This window comes from Lissotriton vulgaris, chromosome 3_1 (genome assembly GCF_964263255.1).
Source record: "Lissotriton vulgaris chromosome 3_1, aLisVul1.2, whole genome shotgun sequence".
NCBI lineage: Eukaryota > Metazoa > Chordata > Amphibia > Caudata > Salamandridae > Lissotriton > Lissotriton vulgaris.
In genome coordinates this window covers 1,802,922,799-1,802,948,245 of record NC_141689.1, presented here as the reverse complement: position 1 = coordinate 1,802,948,245, position 25,447 = coordinate 1,802,922,799, and the positions used below count along the sequence as shown (strand labels likewise).

Sequence of the window (25,447 nt, the reverse complement as noted above, 5' to 3'; positions counted from 1 at the left end):
CTGTCAGGGTGACCTGGTGCCATAGTGCCCAATCCCAGATCGCCTGTGCCAGACGAGACAGGAGAGGAGATTTGGTGCCGCCCTGCTTGTTCACGTAGTGCATACTGGTGGTATTGTCTGTTTGGATGAGCACTGATTGCCCCTGGATCAGACGATGGAATGACTTGAGAGCCAGAAAGATGGCCATCAGCTCCAGCTGGTTGATGTGCCAGGAGCGTTGGGACCGAGTCCATTTGCCCTTGATGGATAGCCCCTGAAGGTGTGCTCCCCAACCTTCTAAGGAAGCATCCGTGGTCAGTGTGAGGTCCGGAATGGTGGCGAGGAAGGAAGTCCCGGCAGCCAAGTTGGACGGCTGTGCCCACCACTGGAGCTCCGCTCTCATCCGGGCGGTTACATGAACAAGATCTTTGAAGGAGCCGGTGACCTGCCGCCATTGACCGTCCAATTCTTCTTGAATAGGACGACTCCGGAGCCTGCAGTTTGGTATCAGAGAGATGCAGGAGGACGCCATTCCCAAAAAAAGACTTCAACATATGAATGAATGAATGAATAAGGTATTTATAGAGCGCACGGTGGCCAAACGGCTTCCTGGCGCTGAGCTCTACTGAACAGAACAAACAGGGCTAAGGAAGTTAAGCGGGGTAGGCCTGGGCAAACAAGAATGTTTTGAGCGCTTTACAGAAGTGTGAAAAAATGGGGATAGAACGCATGGAGAGAGGGAGGGAATTCCAAAAGCGGGGGGCAAGGACAGAGAATCTGGTTCCGCCAGTGCGGGATTTACGGAAGCGGGGAACAGTGAGGAGGGCAGAGGAAGATGAACGGAGGGTGCGGGCAGGGGTGTGAGAGGAGATCAGGGAGGTGATGAACGCCGGAGCAGAGCGATCAACAGCCCGGAAGACTAGGCAGCCTAGTTTAAACAGGGATCTCTGCAAAACAGGTAGCCAGTGGAGGGATTTGAGGACCGGAGTGATATGGTGAGTTTTGGGAAAGTGAAAAATAAGTCGGGCAGCCTGATTTTTGATTGCTTGAAGGCGACGGGTTTCGTAGGCAGGGATACCCACGAACAAGCTATTTCCATAATCAAGGCGGGAAGTGATGAGGGCCGAAATAATAATTTTAAGAGAATCAAGGGAAAAGAAACGGGAAATTTTTCGAATAAGACGGAGGGAGAGAAAGCAAGAGGACACTACTGAACTGACCTGGCCGTGCATAGACAGGTCATGGCTGATCTTAATGCCCAGCGTTTTGACAGAGGGGACAGGGGTAGGAGGGAGACCAAAAATAGGGGGCCAGAAAGCAGAGGACCAAGGGCTGGATGAGCCGCCGGTCAAGACAAGCTCAGTCTTGTCTGGATTGAGCTTGAGGTGATTGGCGCCCATCCACCCCGAAATGAAAACCAGAGTAGAGCGAAAAAAAGATAAAAAATGAGAAGAAGAGGAAAGATCGAAGACGAGCTGGAGGTCATCTGCGTAATTGTACACAGAGACCCCCAGATCGAGAAGAGAGACAATAAGGGGACGAATATAAAGATTAAAAAGAAGAGGGGAAAGGAAGGAACCTTGGGGAACCCCACAGGACACCGGAAAGGGAGGGGGGGGGGGCAGAAAAACCAGGGAGGTGAACAGCTTGTGAGCGTCCCATGAGAAAGGACGTAATCCAGGAGAGAGCGGGGCCCCGAATGCCCGCTGCGCTGACACTGTCAAGAAGGATGGTATGATCGACCATGTCAAACGCAGCGGACAGGTCGAGGAGGACCAAAGCTTGAGGAGAGTTAGTGTCTGCCTTGGCTTTCAATTCATCGAGAACCGCAAGCACCACTGACTCGGTCCGAGCGGAAGCTTGCTTGGTGGGAAGCAAGGAGATGGTTCTGCTCAATGTAGGAGGAAAGACAGGAAGTGGCATAACTTTCAATAATATGGACGGAAACGGACTCTTTTGAACAAAGGAGGGATACCAGGCGTCGAATTCGCAGTTGTCGCTCGAGAGACACAAATGCTTTGGCTAGTGACGTATCTAGAGTGGCACCTAGAAACGTTCTGCAGCGAGATGGGTCGAGCTGAGACTTTTCAGGGTTGATAGAGAGGCCGAGGGATTGAAATAAGTCTTGCAAAGGTGAGTGTCTTGAGATAGTTGGCTGTGAGACTGCGACTTGATGAGACAATCGTCTAAGTATGGGAAAATTTGAACACCTTGAGGCCGGAGATAAGTCACTACTGGGGCCAAGATCTTTGTGAAGACACGAGGGGCGGAGCTTAGACCGAAAGGTAGCACCCTGAATTGAAAGTGTCTAAGCCCCACTCGGAAGCGCAGGTACTTTCGGTGACGAGGAAGAATTGGCACATGGAAATAGGCGTCCTGGAGGTCGATGGTGGTCATGAAGTCGTCTTTGCAAAGAAGACGTAAAATCTCTATTAATGTGAGCATGCGGAAGGACTGGCACTTCAGGTATTTCTTCAGTGCTCATAAATCGAGTATTGGAAGCCAGTCGCCTGTCTTTTTTAGGATGAGGAAAAACCGGGAATAAAATCCCCTTCCCTTTTAAGACTTGGGAACCACTTCAATGGCACCTTTCTGCATCATGACACGGATTTGCTGGAAAAGTTTTGAGGTACACAGGAGGCGGACCAGTAGGAGGAGTGTGAGGAGAGAATTTTACAAACTCCAAGGCGTGGCCCTTTGATATAATGTCCAGAACCCAACGGTCCGAGGAGATTGAGGACCATTGAGAAAAGAACAGGTAGATTCGCCCTCCAACCTTGTGCGGGAAAGTAAAGTCATTGTCTTTTTGATGTGGAACCTCTATAGGAAGATTTTCCACGATAGGACTTGGAAGTGTGCTGGCGTGAGGTCTGCTGTTGCTGGTTGGAATACCGTTGATTTCCTTGGTTATAAGAGCAGTATTGGCTTGATCTTCCACGAAAAGAAGAAGAGTTGGTGCAGCGTCCGCGCGCACCACGAAAGGGCTGTTTCCGGAACTGTAAAGTGCCCAAAGAGCGAACTGTGTCCGTATCTTTCTTCATCGTTTGCAGCGCCTCGTCGGCATGCTGACCGAATAATGAATCCCCGTCATAAGGCATGTCTAGAATTTTGTCCTGGACTTCCTGGTGGAAAGAGGTTGATCAAAGCCAACCCTGGCGAAGTAGAACGGCTGCCCCTGCCAATTGACGGAAGCCAGTACAGGCAATATCAACGGAGCAATCGATGATCTCCTCCGATGCTCTTTCTCCTTCCTGGAGAATCTTAGGAGCCTCCGCCCTGGAGGCTTCCGGAATGAGGGCAACCAAGCCAGACATGTCAGACCACATCTGACTATCGTAGCGCCCCAATATGGCCAAAGCGTTAGCGGCTCTAACAGTAGTGGAGGCCAAAGTCGAGAATTTGCGCCCAATGGCATCCAAGCGACGTCCCTCACGATCCGGAGGAGCTGTAATTGGGGATGATGGGTTCCTGGAACGGTGTTGAGCGGCTTGAGTGACCACAGAATCTGGCTTTGGCTGCCCCACCAGGCAAGCTGAGAACCCTGGGGTGCTTTATACTTTATCTCCAATCGCGGCAGTTGTGCAGGGATGGGGTTAGGCGTCTACATCAACTTGACTCCTTCATTCCAGATGAAGTCGATGATTGGGACGGTCCGTACTTGCTTAAAGTCATACAGAAAACCGTCTTCTTCCCTTTGAACCATGGGGAGTTTAAAACGGAGTGCCGCCCTATCCATGGAGTTGATGGAAACCTGCAATGTCGACAGGAGGAGAATCCCACAGGAGTCACAGGAGGTGGGGACGGCGTTTGGATCTGGTAGTCGTCCTAGTCTTGCATATCGCCATTGCCATCCGTATCATTATCATCTCGCAACTCTCCATCCTCTCTATCTGGACGAGGATTATCATCCTCATCATCTTGATACACCGTAGCATGTATTTGAACTGAAGTTGAAGCTACAGTCGGTGGGGGGCGCCGCTTGCGGTAGCGGAGCAGTGGTAGGAGCTGGTGCAGGCATCGCAGGAAGAGGCGACCCATGACCAGATGGTGGGAAACGTTTGTTTTAGTCTTCCAACATATACTGAAGATTTGTAATAAGGGAAAGAGGCAGTGACGCCGCAGGAACTTGAATGGACGGGCCTTCCTCTTGAACATAAGCATCCTCATGATCATCTCCATAGTCCTGACACTTAATGAGCAGTTTGGAAGGACAACGTGCTGCCCTGAAATGATCGTCTTCTTCATCCTCAGACGCAGAGTCTGACTCAGAACCAGTTGCAAACAGTGGAGAGGGAGGTTGTGTGTCACAGGGTATGTTAAGCTGTTCCAGAGGCACTTGGCGACGTTGGTGCAAAGGGTCGGTGGAGGAAACACCAGACCCTGATGAAGGAAGTGGCACCAAAGGTAAGGATGCGAAGGCAGAAGGTACCACTGTCGACGAGGTCGTCATCGAAGCAGTCGACAACGAGAGAACTGGCGTCGACGAAGCCGCCGCCGACGGAGCCACCGCCGACGGAGCCACCGCCGACGGAGCCACCGCCGACGGAGCCACCGCCGACGGAGCCACCGCCGACAAGACCGACGTCGACGAAGCACTCGTCGATGGAGTAGTCGACGACGAGGAAATCTTCACAGTCTTCGTAGATCCTGTCGACGACGAGAGGATCTTCTTTAACGACGAAGAAATGGGTATCGTCAACGAGACAGTTTTGAAGCTTAGACAAACCTTCGTCGACGTAGACGCCGTCGACGAACCAGAAGCCGATGTCGTCGTCGACGAACCGGAGACGGCAGATCTAGTCATCGGGACAATCGTCTATGCTGCAGTCGACAATATTACATGTTTTGAGGTGGAAACGTGTGTAGAAGAAGCCGTAGACGCCGGAGATCCAGATTTCGGGTGCGTCGGCGGTGCAGGAGGAGGTGGGGACACCACATGAGCCTTCAACACTGAGAGTTTCTTCTTCTTCAAGAAGGGAGAAGGTAAATCCTGCACACTGCTATGCTTTGGAGGTGGCTTTAGGCATACCTGACACCAGGCTTTCTGCGTCCGAAAGAGCTGAATCCTTGTTCTTCAGCCTTTGTAACCAGAGGAGTAGGCGACCCTCCCTATCCTTAAAGGTTTTTGTGGAGAAAGTCCTGCAGATCTTACATTTGCCTGCCTCATGGTCAGGGTATAAGCAGTAAATACCTTTCTTGTGGGGGTCCTCAGAATAAAGGCTCAACTTCCCACAAGAAGAACAAGGTCTAAACAAAGACTTCTTACTTGAAGACATGGCAATAGTACTGGAAAACCAGAGAGGTGGAAAGAACTGAACAGAGCTCAGGGAGACTCCCTTCACACGAGGTGCGGTAGAAAATCTGAGGGCCTGCGCCTCTGAGGAGAAGGTTCTGGAGGGGTGCTTGCGCCCGATTGGCTGTAGTTTGGACTACATAATGACAGTGATAGGTTGCAAAGTTTTTTCTTTCTCTCCATCTGTTCCTATGGGGAAATTATTACCTGGTTGTTGCAACTATTTCTATTGTGTATTTTTATATCTTATGTACTTACATATAAATATTTCTTGGGATTTATTGCTATTTTATTTACTGTGAGGCTCCCACTTCGGCGATGGGGAATATTCAAGCATGCGAATCTATGATAGACACCCTAATACTGGAGAATTATGAGTTTAAACTATTGAATGGGAAATAACCACACAGACCTGATATTATCTGGTGAAATTAGGCACAGTATACTCTTATCTTAGGGAATTATCGCCCACATTTTCCACCTGCTCTGGCAGGGCAGGGGGAGGAAGGAGGGAGAGGGCAGGAAAGACTTGTCTGGGGCGGACAGGTAGCATTACTTGCTCAACATGAGCTATGGCTGAGAGTTAGTAGGACAGGAAAACTGGTCCAGCCTATAATGCAGACTGTTCCCATAACAATTTAACAGGCCGGATTTTCCAGGCTGTAAAATAGAGTCAATTTTTCTCGACTTTGGTGAATCTGAAAACAGCTCCCTCATGGTTGAGTGTTTCGGATTTCTGGATTTCAATATGGTAATTCCATTTTGCTAAAGTCCCAATAAGAGTCTATTAAGATTTAAAGACACTGGCAAAATTAGAACTTTGCTGGAATCCAAAGCCGGATAGAACATGGACCTTGGCACAATTAGCGAAGCTATTCTCCGATCTTTTATGTAATGAGAAGCTGCCATAAATGGTCACCCACAGGAACAAGAGTATTTACACCTTCGTCCAAATCCCTTTTATATTTACAAATGACTGCATATTCCAACAAGCATTTGCAATGCAATAGGTCTCGCATTTATGAGAGTTTGAGCTATTGACATTGCAAATGACAATGCCTTTTATTTTTGTTTTTAAAACAAATAAAAGGCATTGTCATTTGCAATGTCAATAGCTCAAACTCGCATAAATGCGAGACATATTGCATTGCAAATGCTTGTTGGAATATGCAGTCATTTGTAAATATAAAAGGGATTTGGATGAAGGTGTAAATACTCTTGTTCCTGTGGGTGACAATTTATGGCAGCTTCTCATTACATAAAAGATCGGAGAATAGCTTCGCTAATTGTGCGAGACCTATTGCATTGCAAATACGTGTTTGTCTTGAGATTGGTTTTGTAAGTGGACTGCACGGTTCCTGCGCTCTCCGATGCTGTAGAGCGATAGTGGTTCCTGCTTGAAAGTAGTCTTATTAATTCAAAACAGAATGTATAGCTGTAATGTTATCTTGTAATATGGAATGCTGATACATGCTCCAGACAAAGGGACTTCCTTGTTTTTATGGCTTTAAATAGACTGCGCAGAAAATGACTACCTCTTCACGGCAAAGTGTGATCAAGGGAAGTCTGTGCCGGAGAGCTGCTATGCAATGAAGATATTTGTTTCCCGCTCTGGGGACCCAACTAGTAAGAAGAAGATACATGGTGCAAATGGGTCTGACATGACGTTTTGTGCAAGGACACACATTGTGTCATAAAGGCTGAAGTTTACGTCTTTGCTGAAACCTATGAACAGAAGCATAAAACTAGAAGAAAAGAATGTGCCCCAACACTTCTCAGTAATGCAAAGTTTGCATAACATTACCATGTCATATGTGAAGGGTGAGAGTACGAGAGACAGCTGTCCTAGAAAGGGTGGAGGGTTATTACAATATGTTTCCCCCTCTTAGGGGTGAACCAGTTGATGTTTGTTGCCTGCACAATATCGGACTTTCCCAGGATTCAGTGTGTTATTAAAACTGAATGTTTAGTTTGTAAACTCATGCAGGTCCATTGGGGGTCATACCGTGGTGGTGTGTAAGATATTATATGCATTAATAGAACAATTTTAAAGGCAAGATAACAGAGTAAACTAGAATAATATGTGCACACATGTATACGCAATACATGTATACGCGTAAGCAGCAGTATATATCAGTACGCGTTCACACACAATGCAATTCTCCACAAATGTTCTCCTGTCTGGAACAGAAATCATGTCGTCATTACATCATCTGGAAATTGAAGGCGATTCTTTCCAATTTCTAGAATGTGCTTGCAAATAAATCACACGGCAGAGGCTCTTTCTCCCTGTTCCACCGCAGCGCCAACAAAAAAAAGCAATGACTTAGCTATTATTATTTAGAGACAGGTGAGTGCCTAAGCGGTAGAGTACAGTATGGTTATTTATGGCGATGTGAATGCTTGCATGCCAGCAAGATATGAGATATTTATATTCAGAAAACTAGACAAGGCGTTTCTTATAGGGTTTTAACGTGAGTCACATCACTTTAACACGTTTAGGGAATGAACCACTACTTGGCAATTAGTGTGTCATTCTTCACTATGGGCTTGATTAATAAAGGTTTTATAAGTAGGTGGCTGTGTCTTATTACTGCCTTAGGTGTAAATTACTCTTGAATTTTCAGCCTTGACTCACAATACATTTGCGAGAGCTGGTGCGAATTACTTTACACGTTGGAGTGACCTACACATGATTTTTCAGGAGCAAGATGTATTTACAAGAGGTCGCTTCACAGAGATTTTGCATGACTACACTGCAACCAACTGCAACACCATATATTTTCACCAAATGAACTTTTCTTCATATGACTTATAAAGAATAATAATTGGAGATCCAATACAGACAAGGATGGCTTCTTTTTGGTGGCATAAAAGAGTTTGATGTCCCATGCTGGGTCGCAAACTCGTGGTGTGATCAACATTTAATTGTTTAGGTTTGTCACAGTTTGCTCTGTTGAACCCTATTTGCATGTGTTTGCAGCTTCTCAGAGTTGCCCTGGTGTGAATCACTATTTCATCAGACACATCTAGCATTCGAACAGAAGCGTTCCATTACCTATCAGGCAAAATAAAAATAAACAAGTTTTTCGTTGTGGAACAGCTTCGTCGTGAGATGCAGTGACAGGATTTTTTTTTTTTTAATTTTTACTGCACTATTAAGCATAAATGATCTGGCACACTGCGTGTTTTAGCATTGCTACGGACATTTCCGGAGCGGTTGTGTTTTGTCAGATGTGAATATCCGACCACAAAAGTAGTAGAGCACACCGCTTAAAGTATAAAAAAAAAAAGATACAAGCTGTGGCTGTAAATACGCGGGGGAGGACGGTTGTGCTCCAACGAAGGGAAGCAGAACATATTACACGCCCAGACAGGCGATGTGCACGTGCACATCGCGTGTCCGGCCGTGCACATTGTCTCACCAAGGGTTGTCATTCCACACTTAACTAGCAGGGAGCTCTGGGGACGAGCCAGCGCTGAGGGGTGATCAGCCACCTGCGCGCTAACAGGGCGGAGCCCAGGAGGCGGCCAAAGGGCAGGGGCTACGAATCCTACGCAGCCGCCGTTCCCGCAGCTCACCGCAGGCCCCGCCGGAGCAGCAGAAAGTTAGCAGGCTGGAAGTTGTCAGCCTGTCCCTGCTCGGGAACCCCTGGCCGCGTCGCTAACCCACCCATCCATCGGGAGCCGAGGAGCCGGCGCTCCATGAATGATTGTCCCCAACAGCAGCTGTGAGGAGCGGCTATCGGAAGCAGGTGAGAGGGAGGCCCCGCAGGGGCCCGTGCAGGAGCGGACTTCCATAGACGCAGACTCCACCCTCCTGTGTGTGTGTGTGTGTGTGTGCGTGTGTGTGTATGCGTGACTGTGGCTGTTGCGTATGTGTGCATGCGTGAGTGTGGCTGTGTGTGTGTATGTGTTATTCACTTGCTGGGAATGTGGGATAGGAGATATGCACGGCGCCGGGCTGGGCGCGCTGGCCCACGAGGTGAAAGCGCAGAGGGCTTGCGTGTGCACATCCCCCGTCTCACATTTCCAGGAAGTTGACAACAAAAGATGCTTTGCGCTGCTAACACCAGCTCGACCTAAAAACGGGCTACTTGAGAGGAAGAACAGACATGTATTCTTAGGAGGCAAGTCAAAAGTGAATAACCACTTCCAGTTACCATTCATCTAGATTACTGTGCAAGACTTGCAAGAAGTTTAAGCCACAGAAACATGATGGAAGATGTGAACTTGCTATATTTTATAAAAAGTGGCTAAAGGTCAACATTAGTACACTTACCATTAACCTCACGGTTGAAAGGGTGTTTGCCCTAGCATTTTCTCATCTGTGTTGAAAAATTAACAAAATAAAAATTTTTGTGGATGTACCCGGATCCAACATCCAATTGTGTTTCTAAAACACTAGAATTATGTAGTTCTAGATGAAATATTTTGCAAATGCCATCGATTTAAAATATTATTTATGAACCATAAACACAAAGCTTATTGCTCGCCCACTGAGTTTTATTTTGAAAAATCTAAATATTTGGTGCACCCAAGGCTTACCTGTAGAAGAAATTATTGCAAAGACTTCTTGCAGAGAAGGAAGCAGAGTGCATGGTTCAGCTTTCCAGATGTTTTGGAGTAAAGTACTGACTTTGGTAACTTGAGACACATATTCCCGGAGCTCTTTCTCATTTGTAGAAAGACACTGGAAATGGCCAATAGTCCTCACCAACTGCTGGCAAAATGAAACTGAAAATTTACCCTTGGGGATACACTGCACAAAATCAGTTAACAGGTCACTTATTCTGGCACACAACAGCGGCCCTGGTCTCTCGCACACTATCCGAAAAACTTCTACCTGAAGCAGAGTGAAAATATCTAAGATTGATGGACAACTCATTATTAGCTTTAGTCCACTGTGGATAAAGTCCACCACAGCAACATCTTTACGATCCACAGATCGATAACCATCTTGTAAAAGACTGAGCACAAAGTTCCTGTTGAAGAAATTCTCAAATTCTGGGCGATGGTACCTGGCGTAGGACTCTAGCACCTGGTGGCCAACTTGTTTTTGAAAAAGGTCTTCCCCTTCAAGGATAAGCCGAGTAGTGAGGTTGAACATTGCTTTGCACTGGTCCTCGTTGACAGAGTTCTCCGCAGATTCCACCACCTTCTTAACAATCACTTTCTTCAAACTGAGAGGATGGGACGACGTAACAAGGCCTTCCAAGATTTTGTCCATTGTGACTCATCAATGTGAAACTGCACAAAAGCAGAAACAAGAATCTAAAAGGAAACAAGAGAACAAGTCATCTGGTTAAGATTGTTACCAAAGATACATAAAGACGAAAAAAATGGTCAAGCAAGCTTATTTGACATTCAGGGTATTATTAACAGTGTACTAGAAAATTCTGACCCCTGCAGAAACCCATATTTTATGCTTACGCAGGGGTCAAAATCAAGAGATGTATGGAATGTATCGCACCTGGTAGGGTCTGGGAGGGATAAAGAACACATCCTTCAATACATTTTGGCAGGTCAAACGTGGCAATGTTTAGCAGGAGAAAAAGGGCAAGTAATTAATATAACATGCAGATTTTGGGACGTTACTTCATTTTTTATATTCAATGTGTTTTCAATGTAGCTGATGTTTTCTCAATGTAATTTTCTGTCTGCCTAACCTTTGTGGTTGGTCCAGGAGAAATAGCATCAGTACCACAGCACCTCTGTTGTGTATGTGCTGCTTAAATAGAGGGCGGGGATGCAGGAGTAGAGATATGTGCAAGATTGTTTCTTTGTAAATAGACTCATTTTTTTTTTCTAAAAGTAGAGCTGCCAGCGGATTATTCTATGTATGTAGTTATGTTCAAAGGGTAAATTAAATCACACCAGTTCTTACAATTTTTAGTGGGCAAAATGTACCTCAGATTGTGAACCCTGGCTATTTAAAAAGATTAGTGTGTGCCACTGAACAAAACGAGTCCTCTTTTATTTATGGCCAGTGTGGATCCTAATATATTCACAATTTTACTTTTTAATATAGTTATTGAGATTTGTTGGAGATTAGATTTGACAGCACACAAGCCTAAAGAGCAGGACAGAGTCTGCCACACCCCTGTGCAGTCCCTTAGAGTCAGCTACTGTGCCTTGTATGTATAAGCAACACTAAAGCACAGCTTCAGTACAGCTAACAGTCCCAACTACAACCCATATTTATCACCAAACTTAAGACATTGATTTTGTTATAATTAGAAAGCTGTCCTAAATCCAGTTAAATAAAGCAAATAAGCTGAAACATGTATTTCAATCACTCCACCTCGTGGTGCATCCAGTTTCCCAGCTGGCTTTTTCGTCAAGTAATATGTTAATTTTGATGACAAACTGAAAACATGCTAAAACAAGCACTGGCAAAAGCAAAAGATCTGGCCTTGGCAAACTTGCAATTTGTGTGCACATATGCAATAGTCATTAAAGTGTAAAAATAAAAAACTGTAAAAATGCTACTGTCTGAAGGTGAAACACATAGGATTGCAAAAACTAAAAATTATTAACCGAACATTGACGAAGTGAAAGGTTTTGGGTTTAAGAGCGAGTCAATGGGCTCATTACGATGATGGTTGGACAGGTGTCCTACAGTCATTGTAGTGGGAGTGGAACTCCCACATTCCAATGCAACCCCCATCACGACAGTCGGAAATATGCCTTTTTCAACTGCAGCTGGTGCTCAGGCCCGAAAAAGGGCAGCAGCTCAAACTACAATTGAAAAAGGCATTTTTTTAAAACATCCTATACATGGTACCGCTCCGGTGGCAGAAAGGTTCCGTAATTAGGATACTAAGCTATATACATATTGCATTAATTACAATGAACAGGCAACTACTGATTATTTGGCACATATTTCAATGAAGTGGCTTTCGGACATACAGAATGGCTAATGGCATCTCTCTATCCTAATGAAATTGCGGCAGCGTTAAAGGACATGCCAGGTGGCAAGGCACCTGGATCTGATGGCCTAACAGTGACTTTTTCCAAGGAATACCAAGATAACCTTAAACCCAATTTGGTCAAACTTTTTGAGGAGACAATGTGCGGTGGCACCATGCCTCTGTCTATGAATGAGGCATTACTGATTACGTTGTTTAAATGTGGCAAGCTGGATGGTCTTTGTTCTTCATATTGGCCACAGTCACTCTTAAATACAGACACACAATTGTTTGCAAAAGTATTAGCTAATAGACTAGTGCCCCGGCTAAGAGGTATTGTGGGCCCGGGAAAAAACGGTTTTATACCAGCAAGAGCTCTTATATATAACCATTGTATCCTCTTTGGTACAGTTTCACGTATTGACCATAAAGTGCGTGCCGTGGCTGTTTTTTAGATGCTGAAAAAGCGTTTGACTGTTGAGTAGGAATTTATGCTGTGTTGCGGCGAGTGGGTGTTGGAGATGTCTTTTAGAAACTAGAACACGTCTTATATAAGAACTCAACAGCCCGGGTGAGAGTTAATGATTTGGTATCCGACCCAAACATATTGCTAGGGGCACACGTCAAGGGTGCCCCTTATCCCACTGCTATACGCTTTAGTAGCAGAGCTATTGGCCTGTAGGCTGCCGGAGTATCATGCCCATCAAGGTATATGATTCTTGGAATACAACTTAATACTTTCTGCATATGCAGATGATACACTATTTTAGGTCCGTGACCCTGACCGGAAACTAGCTCCGGTTCTCAGAAAGGTAGTGTGGTTTAGTGGCCACTCTGGGTTACAGATACATTTGGGACACATCTCTTATTGATAATACAGTAACAGCGGAGTTCTCCCCGAAATGGACTATGGATGTGATACATTACCTAGGCATAATGATACATACCGATCCAGAGGTGGTACAGCGCGAAAATTATGATAAGGCCTTCAGCATCTCACTGAGGCAGTGGACCATTGGATAAATATTCCTCTTTCACTTACTGGCCATATAGCCATTATGAAAATGATAGTACTCCCAGGTTTTTTACTTCTATTCGTCAATATACCGATTTTGCTAACAGGTGCACTATTTCGGACTTTGAGCACTTAGATTCTTCGTTTGGCATGGGCCAGCAAACAGGCTTGTGTACAATGGGCCACCCTTACCCTTCCTTACCCAGCAGGTGTCATACGTGCTCCTGATTTTGAAGTATGTTATAGGAGTAGCGCAGATTATGTTTTCCCTTTTCTGGTTACATGGTCAGATGGATGTTCCACACGTTCACTTCCTTTTGCCTTACTAAGTATGCAATAATGTAATAGATCCAAAGGGTACCTCATGATCCCTTTTAAAGATAATAGAAGCCACACCTAATGCGACCTTGCTTTATTCTCCAAATTTGCCATTGCAATGGTGTGGTTGGCTTCCGCTTGGCAGGGGTTGTGTTGTAACAGAGGCTTTGAGAGTATTAGGGACATGGCCCCTGGGGGACCTTTTTGAAGATAAGATGCTTCATGATTGAGATAAGGTTAGCTCGCAGACAGACACCAACCTTGCTAACCCAATTTCATTGTTATCGTGCCCACCATGTGTGGCGAACATTGCTGAATGGTGCATCAACTGAGCCTCCTGAGATTTCCTCTCTCACGTACTTGTTGCAAACACGGAAGTTTCGCCGGGCAATACCAGTACTAAATACATTGACACAGGAGGCTGAGTGGCCTAAGACCTCTAAAGCTCACAGGCAGGATCAACTAGACATAGAAATCACAGATAGGCAATGGGTCTTGTGAGTAATAGTAAAGAAACATAATACAACTCTGCCAATAACAATCATTAAAAGAGCATCTTCTTTTTGCATACATTGTAGTACATGAGCATCTTATGCATATTGCAGGGATTTATGGAACATCCGCTCTAGTACACGACGGAAAGGAAATAGGCATTTGAAAACTTGAATTCATAAAAGACCTCAGTTAAGGACACTGCTAGGAACAAATGTCACCAAATTTATGTGAGAATACAACTGTATGCAAACCAATCACCACATGACACCCAAAACTTCGAAAAACGTAATGGGCCTGCAACTGTTCAACGTGACATATCCTACACAGATGGCCTTGCATAATAAGGACAATATCATGCAAAAACGCTGCCAAAAGAAATGGACAGTAAATGCACACCACTATTTGTGGACACCCAGCTTGTGCCGATAAAACAGTACCGCTGCAGAAGCCATCTCATCAGCTGCATGTTATCTGCAACTTGTGAGCTCCCAGCTGTTGAAACATCCTCAACGGCGCTACCAGGTTGTGAAAGCAATTAAGTGTGTCACATGAAGAATATAGCGACGCAGCAAAGATGATGTGATAATTTCATCAACTTGGATTGCCATTTTGAAGTGTGTGTATGATGAGAAAGTGTTTAAACTGAGTCACTGCATGAAAAAAAGAGTCAAACTAAGAAACTTGTGAGATAGAGTGGTTAGCTGGTGCACAGGAAGTCTGAATGAGAGTGGTTAGCTGGTGCACAGGAAGTCTGAATAAGATTATCTCATATGGCATGCTTATTGAGTAATAAATGTGTGCATGTGTGTTTTAAAAAGCACTCCGTAAGCTTTATCAAGTTTGCTCAGGCTTCTTATGTGTTAAGGAAACAATACTACTGAAGAAAACAAACTTGGACCTGCGGTACCCTCACAACTACAGACCAATTACAAATGGACCTTTCCCGGGCAAACTGATAGAAAGAGCAGCATTCAACCAGATGTTGCAATTCATTGAAGATAAGGCCATACTTTCAGACTTCCAAACATGATTCTGTCCAGGAAGAGGCACAGAATCTGTCCTCCTTGCCATCTGGGATGGCCTGAAGAACACAGTTGACTGCAGCGGGGTTGCTTGGCTACTTCTTGCCTTTGACACAGTTGACCATGACACTCTGATACAAAGACCGGCATAGAGGAGACTGCTCAAGACTGGATCACATCCTACCTTCCCAACAGAACTAATGTCATCCATTCCCCCTTACTCGTCCAAACCGTACTTCACATAAGAAGGGGTCCCTCAAGACAGTATCATTTCACCCATGCTTTTTAACAACTACATGAAATCATTACTGGCACTGATCAATCAATTTCAACACAAGTGCTATAACTATGCAAATGATACGCAAATACTCCTTCAACTGGAAAGCTCCATAGGCATTGGAAACTCGCCAATTTTCAGTTGTCTCAGAGCCGTGGATCAATGGATTACATGGCACCATATTAAACAGAGTACATCCAAAATGGAAATACTCGCATGTAGCGATTGGACACATTATGACCTGCTCGCCACTTGACCTGATGATATGGGAACACTGCCTAAAGTAGCGAAGAAAGTAAGAAACCTCAGAATGACCATGGACTCCAAGCCATCAAAGAATACCCAAGTGGACAAACTAGCAAGACCAAGCTTTGTTACTATAAAAACTCTGCGACAAATCGTCCCCCATTGAGATTTCCACACAATGTCCAGGCTACCATCTCCCTTGTTGTGTCTGTCCAAACTTGATTACACCAATAAGCTTTACCCACAACGGATTCAGAACACGGCTGCCAGACTACACTTACATATAAAACCACAATACCACATATCCCCTCCCTTGAAAGCCCTGCATTGATTACCGGTTGCCAAAAGATCCACAATCAAGCTGCTATGTATCACCCACAATGTGATACATGGAACAGGACCACCCTTCCTCAGGAACAAAATCACCAAACACATTCAACAAAGAAACCTCCCTCCGATCTAGAGTGGCACCTCGTCTCAAAACCCCAATGTACAAGAAGAAAACCATGGGTGGCACATCCTTCTCTGTTCAAGCAGCCAAACTATGGAACTCTTTACCCCCCAACATAAGATCCACGGATAACCACTTTATCTTCAGAAAACTACTTAAGAGTTGGCTCTTCTACACAGAACCACCAAACGCAAACAGAAATATACTGCACATTCCTCTGTATACAAGCATTTATTTGTACTATAGATATATACCTATATATGTGTATTGCTTTGTATAAACGTGTAGAATAATCATGTTTACACAAAAATATAGGATATTCATTTGTTCTGCTTAACAAATGTACATATTACTGAGTTACATTATTCTATGTTTGTAACATGTACATAAGTGACTGCATAAATAAGTACATATTTTACCATAACTATCTACAATTTCTTCACTATTGAATTATAAAAACATTATACAAATACAATTAATTTAAAGTACATCAACACTTGAAATCTGGAGTTCATTTAATGCATCTTTAATTTACATATACTCCCATCTACATACCTTCTATATTTTTATGGATCTATATATTTATTACTTTTCATCTAATTCAGCATATCCAATGCACTACCTTATTTATCACGCTATCCTGCTCTCAATATATCCCATACCTCCACTCTCTCATTCATCCCAAAACTCATACCACTACTATGATCCCCAAAATTACCTTTTCTAGACTCTTCCCTACTCTACCCCCCTTGCCACATTTTATACCTCTTACTATTCAGATCCCCTAAAACAAGTCTTTTTAAACCCTTCCCTCAGACTCTTCCCCTTCCACCTCCCTTTTTATCATCCAAAGCCTCCTCCTACTGCTGCTAGGAGCTACAAAACAAAAAAAGATTTCTAAACCCTTCCCTCTTCTATTCCTCCACTATCATTCTCAATCTAAATAACTAACATATCCACCACTCACCCTCACCAAAGACCCTCTCACCGCCAAAGCCCTCACCAAAGACCCTCTCACCGCCAAAGGCAACTTCCAGGACGGAATGAAAGATGCTGCAGAATGGATGAAGCACAGCCGTCTGAAGCTCAACTCTGACAAGACGGAGGTCCTCATCCTCGGACAATCCCAATCAGCCTGGGACGACTCCTGGTGGCCCACGACGCTGGGCACCGCACCGACGCCCACGGACCACGCAATCAACCTGGGATTCATCCTGGACTCCTCCCGCACGATGACCAAGCAAGTCAACGCAGTCTCGTCCTCCTGTTTCAACACCCTGTGCATGCTCCGAAAGATCTTCTGGTGGATCCCCACCGAAACCAGAAAGACGGTCACCCAGTTCCTCGTCACCAGCCGACTGGACTATGGGAACGCCCTATACGCAGGAACCACAGCCAAACTTCAGAAACGCCTCCAGCGCATACAGAACGCCTCTGCATGACTCATCCTCGACATCCCTCGCCACATTCACATATCCGCCCACCTGAGAGACCTGCACTGGCTCCCCGTCAGCAATAGGATCACGTTCAGGCTCCTCACCCACGCACACAAAGCACTCCACGACATGGGCCCCTGAATACCTCAACAACTGCCTCTCCTTCTACACCCCCACATGCCAGCTCCGCTCCACCAGCCTCGCACTCGCCACCGTCCCACGGATTCGCAGAACCACCACCGGAGGAAGATCGTTCTCCTTCCTGGTAGCGAAGACATGGAACTCCCTCCCCGCACACCTACGACTGACCCAGGACCATCTCACCTTCAGGAGACACCTCAAGACCTGGTTATTTGAGCAGAAGCGCCCCCTCCCCCCCTTCTTCAGCGCCTTGAGACCCTGACGGGTGAGTAGTGCGCTCTACAAATGTTTCTGATTGATTGATTGACCACTCAAATTACTTTTATATTTCTCTATACTGATTTGCCGAAAAAGCGTTTGGACGCCTCAACAGGGGTAGTAAGCGATATATAGATGCAAGTACAATACAATATGAAGGTATGTCTTTAGACAGAACGAAAGTGCTGCGTCATCTTGGAGAGGGGGCTGTACTGTCAGTCTCCTCTTTCAATTCCTTTAATGCCCCTTTGAACAAAGGCTCACAACAATATAAATGTTGCTCATTTATAATCTAGCCGTGAGTGGTTTCCAAAACGAAATATCTAGCCTGTACAAAGAAAATTAAAATGTATCTGTTCGAACCTATGAACTACCACCTCTCCATCAATTAAGTGAAGACAAAAGGTTTTCTTTACAGAATAGAATTCATTACACGCAATCTACTATGTGGGGCGCAGCAGAAATTGACACCCGATGCTATAATAATTTGAATGAAAGACAAACGACTGGGACACAAAAGAATATAAAATGTAAATAAAATGTAAACTTGGAAAATAATTGTATCGACTTTGACTGGGCTTGGATAGAAGAGGTCAAAATAGAAAGAAAGAGAAGATAAGGGTAAATGAAATACAAGGCACAACTTCCACTTACCCAAGGAGCCCACTATAGAGATGGCTGCAGCTTTCCCAACATTTGTTGTGAACAAACAATGACTCATGATGACAGATGCAAAGAGCTGCATCACTGCCGCTTTCTGTTGTCATTTCCTTAAAGCGCCCTTACGTGCAGATAGTCGCTAGCATGAACCCCGTTCGCTAACAGCTGAGGGGGTACAAGATGTTCAGAGCGCAAGCAGACAGCACTGCAGAGAGTATCTGTCAACATCAGCAATGATGGAGGCGACACAAATAAGAAAACCCTTGATTACCAATGACATTTTTCTCCACCTGGGCGGCACAGGCCCCTAGAGCGGCGTGCGCTCTCTGGGCAGCAATGCCACTCAAAACGCCCCCCCCCCCCACCCCTCACACCCCAATCGGTGCTTTCTGATGTCATTATGACCTGGAGGAGACCTGGGAGCAAAGGCGCGAGACTCCACTAGAACCATGGAAAAGAGGCTCATCCCCCAAAACACCACTGACAGCAACTAAAGGGTGCCTCTAAACACGGCAATAATACTCGCATTCTTAAGCCTGAACCCAGAGTCGCCACAGACTAAGCCCTCCAGACAAACTCATATGCCCCTTGCCAGCACAGGAATTGTCACGTTCTAGTTTTGGTTCCCTTCCATCAGTTGCTGTGCCCGGGATACCTACAGGCAGGTGGCCGGTGCAGACTCCGTTCTCGGCGCAAGACCTCAACTGGCTTCAGACTAAGTTGCAGTAATCGCCCGTACACCACTGCCGATGCAGAGGGGGGCCATGCCTCCTCCAGCTTCCCGTGCTACCGGCCATGTTCCACTGGCAGCACTCGCACTGTCACCCGGGGAGGGACGATCTCTGCGCATTGACGTCACGAGAAAGCGCCCTGCGCCGGAACGGGAAGAGCAAGACGTAGTCCTCTTTCCCTTTCAATGCCAGGGGTACTATCTGATGCTTTCAGTAACCACGCAGACAGCGAGTGGGTTCGCTCAGCTCAGATGACAGGCAGGCGAAGCTGAGAGCAACTGAGCTAGCAGATTGTTTGTGGTGCTGGCGTCCTTGGCTACCCCAGGCATTTCACTCAACTGGTAGGTTCAAAATTCTTATTTTCTGTACAGTTATTAACCTTAAAGGTAGGATAGCGTTTAACACATCGTGTGTTATAGTCAGTATCTTTGAAAAGGCACGTGATGTTGAGACTTACTTATGAAATAAAGGGATCATTCCATCTTGGGATTTTTTGCCTCGAAGATATTCAAGAATTTTACTCCTAGTTTGTGTATCCTAGATTTATTTTTAACTGACAGAGTATAATAATCTGATCCCCCCCCCCCCTGTATACCGTTGAGAAGTAGACGAAAGATGACCATTAAAGACTGGCAAAGAAAACAAACTTGCTCTGAGTCTTCTGTTCTTACGAATTTCCAACAGCCTAGATGATGTTGTTTCGCATCAGATCATAGCTGCCAAGTTATAAATTGCTTATATGTGCCATTTCCATGGTTTGATTATACTTGTGAGCAGTGCTTCAAATGGGAAAATATAAGTGCAGGTACTCATTAAATTGAGTTAGGGGTGTGGTTAGTGGGCGGGGTTAGAGGCGGAGCGAGACATGCTGATACAAAGACACTTCTATTGAGTATTCATTTTGCCCTTGAACTGCCTGATAGTAGTCTCAAACTTAGGATATGTGCAGTTTAACAGCTACATATGCTAAGAAAGGGTGGTGTGAAGATTTGTTTGGAACAAGCCCTAAATCATAATGGAAGGAGCTTGTAAAGTATGAGTGCATCCAAGCCATCTCCAGTACTATTCACACTTTCAGGCTAATAATCAGTGTGTCCCATAACCAACGAGATGCTGGCATAGCATCACTAATAATACGTTTTACACCACTCAGACTCGCAACGCCCATTGGGCTCAAAGGGCTACAGCCCCCCATCCCCCCTCCTCCGGTGTGTCAGCCCGGGCTGAGACAGCTACACACAGACAGTTTTCTGGCTGTTGTAGGCTGGCTGGTCTAGCGTCTGTCTTATAGCAGCCGCACAGAGTACTTCACAGGTCTTTAAAAGACCATTTACTTCCTAACGAGGCTTTGTTGTTTTTTCACCCCTTCTTAGAACCCCTGGATCTCTACTCTGCCTATTGCTGGAAGAAGACCCCCCCCCCCTTCCACACACACATTTTTTTATCAACCCTCCCGCCCCCCAAAAAAATTGTGGCGCTAGTTGCGTCTCAGACACCACTTGCAGGACAGACCAAAACACGTGAGAAATGTATTAATCTAAACAAAACGTGTTAACTCATTACATGAAATGAAGGGTAAACACGAAATGTTAATGTTTCCTTGTTGTAATATTTGCAGCCTCCTAATGTCATATTCTTCCTACTTGCTTGACTTAAGTGAAATCCTTAGATCTTGTAGAGTGCGCACACATACACACAGAAACGAGCATTCCACACGTTTCTTTTCAAATACCCTTTAAGTGTCCCGATTCTCTTCCTCTATGATCTAATTTCTCTGACAAACATACACAATGTCAGGCAAACACAAACACATAAGCAGACAAATACACACAAGGCTCCCTTCGGATTATTCCTTAGTTACTTCTCAGCGCCAGCCACGGTGCAAATGAGATTGACAGAGCAGACCTGGATGGGGACTCCTCTCAGACACAGCAGGATGGTGAAATCTCCAACACCTGAACATCCCACATGCCGGGCATAATGCAAATGAGCCGCTGCTGAATGGTTCAGCGGTGGCTCTGCTAAGGGCTAGAGAGGCGCTTCGGATGTCAGATCTACTCTGCTCTGACTGCTTCGAGCTCAGCAGCACTAGCAGCAATGAGCGAATATTTCTTGCGTACCGGTACTCTCCTTGGCAGTGGAGAAGTGCCGGTACTCAGCTCACTAAAAATGACAAGTGCCGGTACTCAGTACTGGTGAGTACCGGCCCATTTAAAGCACTGCTTGTGAGCGACATTCAACTGCCAAATGTGTGTTTAAGGTTATGGTAGAGTTAAAAAATACCAGTGCATAACAATCAAGCTGCTTTTTAAAACCATAAATATACATAGTAAAATAACATGCCTAAACTATTTGGCAACATGTCATTAACATTTCCATACATGTAAAGTGCTATAGTTGTTTTAACCAGCCAGTAATGTTCTTGGCCAGATAGTTATGATTGATAGTGTATTGTTATCAAAGTTCACCCTGTCCTTTTGTACCCTTTCCTAGTGCAGGGTAGATAAGAACCCATGCACAGAAAGCAAACAGCATTAAAACTATAGATATACAGAAATAACATTTGGATATAAACTATTTGAGAACAAAAGAATTGGGGAAAGGGGTTTTAAGCACAATTGCACCTATCCTGTGTACTGCCTTGTTCGTTCTTTTTTATGGTGCCACGGATCGGAGATTCTATTCCCCTAAATCTCCTAGAAAAAAGAATTGTTCCGACATACAATTTTTAGCAATACTGATCCATCTTTATTTGGTTCTTCACAAATGTAGTCCGTGGGCTACATTTGTGAAGAACCAAATAAATATTGAACTTCTAAAAACATCCAAGATTCTGCTACTGAATGTTTTTCCATTGTGATTCACGAACTTTGATTACTACTGTACATGTTTACAAAATAATAGTTTGTGTGCTGGATCAGTATTGCTAAAAATGTGTATATAAACTGTTTGGCAACTTATTCTGAGACTTTAACTTAGTGCAAAGTGTTGTGCAGTAAAGTTGTATAAACCAACAATTAACGCCCCTGGCATGATGGTTGGATAGATAGTATATTGTTAACAATGTTCACTCTGTCATTGGTGTTCTCATACCTAGTGCAGGGTAGGTGAGCCGAGCATGCCAATGCTTTGCGGCTCAGAATCTGCGGGGGTCGATGCGTCCATGTACCTGTTCCGTTCCGTGGCCTGTGGCATTTTCTTTTCCACTAGCATGAGAAATTTTACCAGCCTACAGTTTAGCTTTAGGTCTTCAGGCTTGAAATAGGCAAACACTCCTTGCCTCCGGAAACGGATGCATCTTTGGTCCAACAGCTCCTTACAGGTACATAGAAGGTGCAGCAGGTCCCATTGCCACATAAGCGGCAGGAAGTGTGTGCTGAGTCCTTCAACCTAGGTGGAAGGTTCACGGCACACAGGAGTAGTGTAAGGCGGTGCCCCAGGAATTTTGTTTTAAACGATCTAGGTTAATCTAGGTTAAAATAGTTCTGAGGTGCAAGAGCTCTGTAGTTATTTAAGGTCATCCAGGCGTGAGCTCAAGCTGAGAAAATAGCCTTGTCCTCCACAAGTGAAAGTTGTTTTATTACTTTCCATTCCAGTTTCTTTAAGACTGTATCGTCCATGTGTAAGTTTCAGAGATGCGCCAGCCCAGTTGTTGCCAGGGATTCCTAGAGGTAGCTTCTTGGGGGTGATGTATCTTTCTGTAGTAATTCATGCCTTAATAGTTGTTTAAAGGTGTTTGGCGTGGAAATCTTGATCTTATTCCACAGACAATGTAAGCTCCATTCCTGGCCAAGGATTGGCTTAATAGGCTGAACACCAGTCGTATCTGAGCTGGTGAGGTGTGTTTTGGAAGGCTGAACATGATTCTGTATGCTTTGACTACAGTGCTGTCCAGTATCTTGGTGTCTCTGCCTTGCATGGATTTGCTGCCATAGGTGATTATTGGAAGAATTTTGGTATGTGCAGTCCTGAAAAGGGGACTTAAAATGGGCCCCATCAGTTTTGATTTGAGATTTGTTTGTGTTACTGCAATCGCCAGGCCTTTACTTTTGATTACTTCTTTCTGTTGGGAAAAGAGACCTTCTTTTTCGATAACGATGCCCAGGTACTTATATTCTTCTGCTGCCCAGGTGCCAGGTCCATGGCCTTTTTCTCTTTTTATTGATGGTCATTGTTCATGTTTTTCCATAGTTGACCTTCAGGCTATTCTCTGTAGTATAATCCTTCATTTTGTTGCGGGGATGTTGTAGACCCACCTGTGTGTGACTGACCAGGACCACATCGTCAGCATACAGGAAACTGGTTAAGGTCTTTCCTCCTAGCTTTGGTGTGAGGAGTTTCTGATGTTGAGTTCCTGCGTCAATTCGGCCAAAAATGGATTAAATAAGATGGAAGCGAGCACACACCCCTACTTGAGGCTTTTGGTTGTTGGTACTCGCCTGGAAAGGTGTGTGCCTGCTCCTAGTTTCACCTGTACGCATTTATCCGTGTGAAGAAGTATCAATATGTTTAGTAGAGGTTGGGGAATTTTCCAGAGGGTCAGCTTACCCCACAGCTTTGCCCAATTGACATGATCAAAGGCTGCACTGAAGTCGATGAAGCAAAGGTGTAATGGGAGATTAGAGGTATTTGCCGCATCTATAAGTAGTGAGATGGCCAGGATGTTTGTTGTCCTGCCTGGCATTTTGCAGAATCCTGTCTGGTTAAATGGAATTACTGCATTCTCCGCTGCCCAAGATGTGAGTTCCGCTAGCACAGTGCCTGCAAAATATTTTGCCTTGTTGTCGTTTAAGGCCACCAAACGGTAGTTTTGGGGTAGTGACTTATCTCCGTTTTTGTGGATTGGAGAGATCGTTGAGCCTTTCCATGATGCTGGAGTTATGCAGAGGGAACTAACTTCCTGGAAGAGAGGGCCAAGGATTCCAGCCTAGTCATCCCCACTGTGTTTGAAAAGCTCTGGTGGAATGCCATTCGGGCCCGTGACCCCTTCCTTCCTTTTGCCTTATCCGGTGAATACTTGAAACCATGGCTTCTTCATACTTCAGTACTTCTGTTATGTCCGGCGTGCGTATGATATCGTCCTTCCGTAGTAGGTTTCCTGTGGTGCAGTATTCTACCGTTTTTCTGGATGTCTGGCTTTCTGCTTTTTGCACTGTGTGGTGGTTGAATTGGTCCCTTAGACCTTTTTGCCCGGTTTGGTGGTTTAAGTGATCACTTAGAAAATGTACCCAGGTCTCCTCTGAAATGTGAGATGCAATTCCTCCATGGTGTGGGTGCATTATCTTATTGACTGTTCCCAAGAAGCATGCACTGTCATTGCAGTTGATGTCATGCAGTAATTTTGGCAAAAAGCTTGTCCTCCCATGCTCTGTTAATTTCCCACTTCAGGTTTTTGAGTGAGGATCTTTGTTGTTGGAGGAGTGTGTGGAGGATTGTTCTACCTGGGCTGTATCGAAGAGATCTTAGAGTGCTATTTATCACTCTTTTAAATTTCTTTAATTGTATCCGTTGGCCATGCGTGATCCTGCTTCCCTTGGTGGAGTCCTGATGGGGGTTTGTTTTCAGTGATGTGGCATGTAGGTCTGCCAGACTAGCAGTAAAGCATTCCCATTTGATTATGTGACTATTTGATGCTTCTGTATGTGCTTGTAACAAGTCCATTGCTGATGCTGACTGGGTTTCAATTTCTGGTACAGCAAATTTGATTCTCTTAAAGCTGATCGTGTAAATGGAGTCTGAGGCCTCTTTCAGGCGGTAAAGTGGGCGTGCGGTTGCTAATAGGTGTATTTCTTGCAGTCGATGTACGCTGTCACCCTTGTCCCCTAAGCGGAATGCAAGTATGCAATTAAACAGTGGGAGGCTGATGAAGGTGTAATCCAATGTTGAGCAAGTTGAGGAAGAGTAGAAGGTGGCCGCCGGAGGGGAATCTTCTGGAAATCTTCCGCTAAGTTCCCTGAGGTTGAGGTGCTCTAGATCTTCCAAGATGTGTCTGGTTTTGCTCTTCATTGTCCCATGGGAGTTCCCACTTTGTGCTGGTATGTTCCAGTATAGGGATTGGCTCTGTACTACCTCCTATAGCGACGTACCTTGGAGGTGGTGGTTCAGATCCCCCGAGAGGATGAAGTTTGACTAATGCTTGTAACAAGTCCATTGCTGATTCTGACAGGGTCTCAATATTTGCTACAGCAAATTTGATTCTCTTAAAGCTGATCGT

The 25,447-nt window shown here is 45.0% G+C and overlaps 2 protein-coding genes across 2 annotated transcripts in view; one reads left to right on the top strand and one right to left on the bottom strand.

Annotated features, from left to right (window-relative positions):
- Positions 1-19,361, bottom strand: part of USP38 (ubiquitin specific peptidase 38) — a 181,781-nt gene extending 162,420 nt beyond the window's left edge. The window contains exons 1-2 of the mRNA XM_086962233.1: positions 19,162-19,361; positions 9,821-10,546 (exon numbers count right to left, since the gene is read on the bottom strand). Coding sequence (XP_086818359.1) covers positions 9,821-10,502 — 682 coding nt within the window. The 5' untranslated portion in view covers positions 10,503-10,546; positions 19,162-19,361. The remainder of the gene's footprint in view (positions 1-9,820; positions 10,547-19,161) is intronic.
- A 40-nt stretch (positions 19,362-19,401) lies between these two features.
- ELMOD2 (ELMO domain containing 2) overlaps positions 19,402-25,447 on the top strand; it is a 173,071-nt gene continuing 167,025 nt past the window's right edge. The window contains exon 1 of the mRNA XM_086962234.1: positions 19,402-19,574. The gene's annotated coding sequence lies outside the window, so the exon portion shown is untranslated. The remainder of the gene's footprint in view (positions 19,575-25,447) is intronic.